The following is a 2,106-nucleotide window of genomic DNA, read 5'->3' on the forward strand; positions in this document are numbered from 1 at the left end:
GGATGAGGGAGTGCTGCCTCACCTCCCATGCTCGGCAAAGAAATTGACTTTTCGGACGGTGCCCGTCGCCTAAAGCTAACAAAAGCTTGAACCCAACCACCCATTCAAGGAAGTTGAGTTTATGGAGGACATCAACAGAGACCCCCCCGGCGGAGGTGGTTCTGTGGCGGGGCTACTGCTACAAGGACAGCCGCAACAAGCACGAATATCGTGCGGGCCGAACTGCAGCCCCCGACCGTCATGAGGACTCCCCATGCCGTCGACGCCCGGCGACCCCTTTGCTCAAGCTTTCGGTCGTGGCTCCATGAGCGATGAGCCCGAGTCCAGCAGTCAAAGCTCGCCCCCGCCCCCGCCGGAGCACCGTCTCCGTTCCGGCGAAGCCAAGGGTCTGCACATGCTGCATGGGCTCGAGGAGAAGCTGAAGCGCGAGAAGGCCAATGTGGAGAGGGAGGATCGCATCCACAGCGAGTTCAACGATGCCTTCATCACCCAGGTCTACAACTACCTGTCGTTGGGGTACCCGCCATGGCCCGCAACTTTGATCAGGAGCTCTCCAAGTTCGCCAAGGTCAGCATCGCCGACCTGCGTGCCGACGACGCCAGCCAAATGGCCCACGGCCACGTGGTCGAGGAAGCACAGGTGCCCGAAGACCAGCGCTGTCCCCGATGGAGAGCCTCCGGGTCTACATCCTGGAGTGGGCTCACCAACATCCCAACCTCGACACACTTGATCCCTTGGCCTGGGGCGTCCGTGAGCGCCGCGGCAGCTGGGCTATCTGAGTTCGAGACCCGAGATTGATGACCTAGAACGCATGACCACCCATGCGTGTACACACTTACCATCGACACATCTTTTGTCATTGATTGATTCTGACCCAACTATTGGACCGAACCTACCTGTAATTCGAGCGAGCGGTTACTGCATGCCTAGGGGCGTTTTTTTTTCTTCTTTTTGGTTGTTTTTGGAGCTTTACTAGATGGGTAGACAGAGATAAACCCAGACATCATATATCTTTTTTATACAATCACAATTTGTACTGTGCTCGAAGCCTATGCGCCTCCATGTCGAAGTAACTTTTTGCTCGTGGTCGCTGTGCTCCGGTCGGCTCTTGCCATTGACACAGCCCGTCATTGTCACTTCTTGATATAGACCAGTGCTGCGAGAGCAAGCAGGTCAATCCGAACAACATGCAGATGATCGAGGAATAAGGCGTACATTTATATGAAGAGCAAGCGAGAAACGCCGAGGCATGTGACAAAATACAGCTCTATGCCATTATAGACAAGACTACCACGCCACGGGTCTAACCCGAGACGCTGCCAATCGACCGTCGTCGCCGTTCATGCCAGACGGACGGATGGGTTGCCCAGTGAAGTGTGATCCAGTGGGGCTCCTGTAACAATAAAGCTCGTCTTTTCAAAACCGGTTCCACCGTCGTCACCCTGAATCCTTTCTTTCTCTTCATTTTTTTTTTTTGGTCTGCTTCCACCCAAGCCTGTCACATACACACACGGGTGCACAGGCTCAACGTCTCTTGCCAAACGAGCGAGCCGTCTTCCTCAGCTTCGAGGGCGGCGCGGCCTCGCCCCCCGCTGTCCTCATCCTCATCCATCGAGTCCTCGACATCAAGGTGATCGACATCATCCTCATCAAGCACCTCCTCGCCATCGTCATCGCTCTCGCCCTCCTCGACGTCCTCCATTTGTGGTCGTCAACGTCCGAGTCGGCAGCAAAGCCGTTCGTCCCAGGCACGTCGTCGTCCCCCTCCTCCAGCGCCAGCAGCGCACCGTTGGCCTCGGCAATGGCGACGTCAACATCGGCCTCCTCGCCCTCGACGTAAATAGCGCCCTCCTCGTCTTCGTCGTCGTCGCCCTCCTCCTCCTCCTCGTCGACACCGCGGCCGCCGCCGCGCTGCCTGCTCTGGCGCAGCTGCATCTGGGCGTCGAGCATGTCGAGCTTGCCCTTGAGGGCGAGCAGGCTCGGCAGGCCCCGGGCGCGCTCGTTGAGGACCTTTTGCAGGGCGACGAGGCGGTCGAGGACCTTGGGCTGCAGGGCGAGGGCGCCGCCGTGGGCGACGAGCGTCCACTTGACCCAGGTCATGAGGGA

General features: G+C 58.3%; 2 protein-coding genes across 2 annotated transcripts in view; one reads left to right on the forward strand and one right to left on the reverse strand.

Annotated features, from left to right (window-relative positions):
- VDBG_02920 (conserved hypothetical protein) overlaps window positions 1-730 on the forward strand; it is a gene marked incomplete at both ends in the record, with an annotated part of 1,957 nt that extends 1,227 nt beyond the window's left edge. Inside the window, 2 exons of the mRNA XM_003006735.1 lie at window positions 110-237; window positions 288-730. Of these exons, the coding sequence (XP_003006781.1) occupies window positions 110-237; window positions 288-730 (571 nt within the window). The remainder of the gene's footprint in view (window positions 1-109; window positions 238-287) is intronic.
- Window positions 731-1,303: 573 nt separating this feature from the next.
- VDBG_02921 (conserved hypothetical protein) lies at window positions 1,304-2,100 on the reverse strand (the record flags this gene model as incomplete). The annotated part of the gene is made up of 3 exons (XM_003006736.1): window positions 1,304-1,393; window positions 1,511-1,696; window positions 1,753-2,100. The coding sequence occupies 3 exons, from the start codon at window positions 2,098-2,100 to the stop codon at window positions 1,304-1,306; spliced, it is 624 nt and encodes a 207-aa protein (XP_003006782.1).
- Window positions 2,101-2,106: the final 6 nt, after the last annotated feature.

The sequence above is a fragment of the Verticillium alfalfae genome, genomic scaffold, assembly GCF_000150825.1.
Source record: "Verticillium alfalfae VaMs.102 supercont1.3 genomic scaffold, whole genome shotgun sequence".
Taxonomy (NCBI): Eukaryota; Fungi; Ascomycota; class Sordariomycetes; order Glomerellales; family Plectosphaerellaceae; genus Verticillium; species Verticillium alfalfae.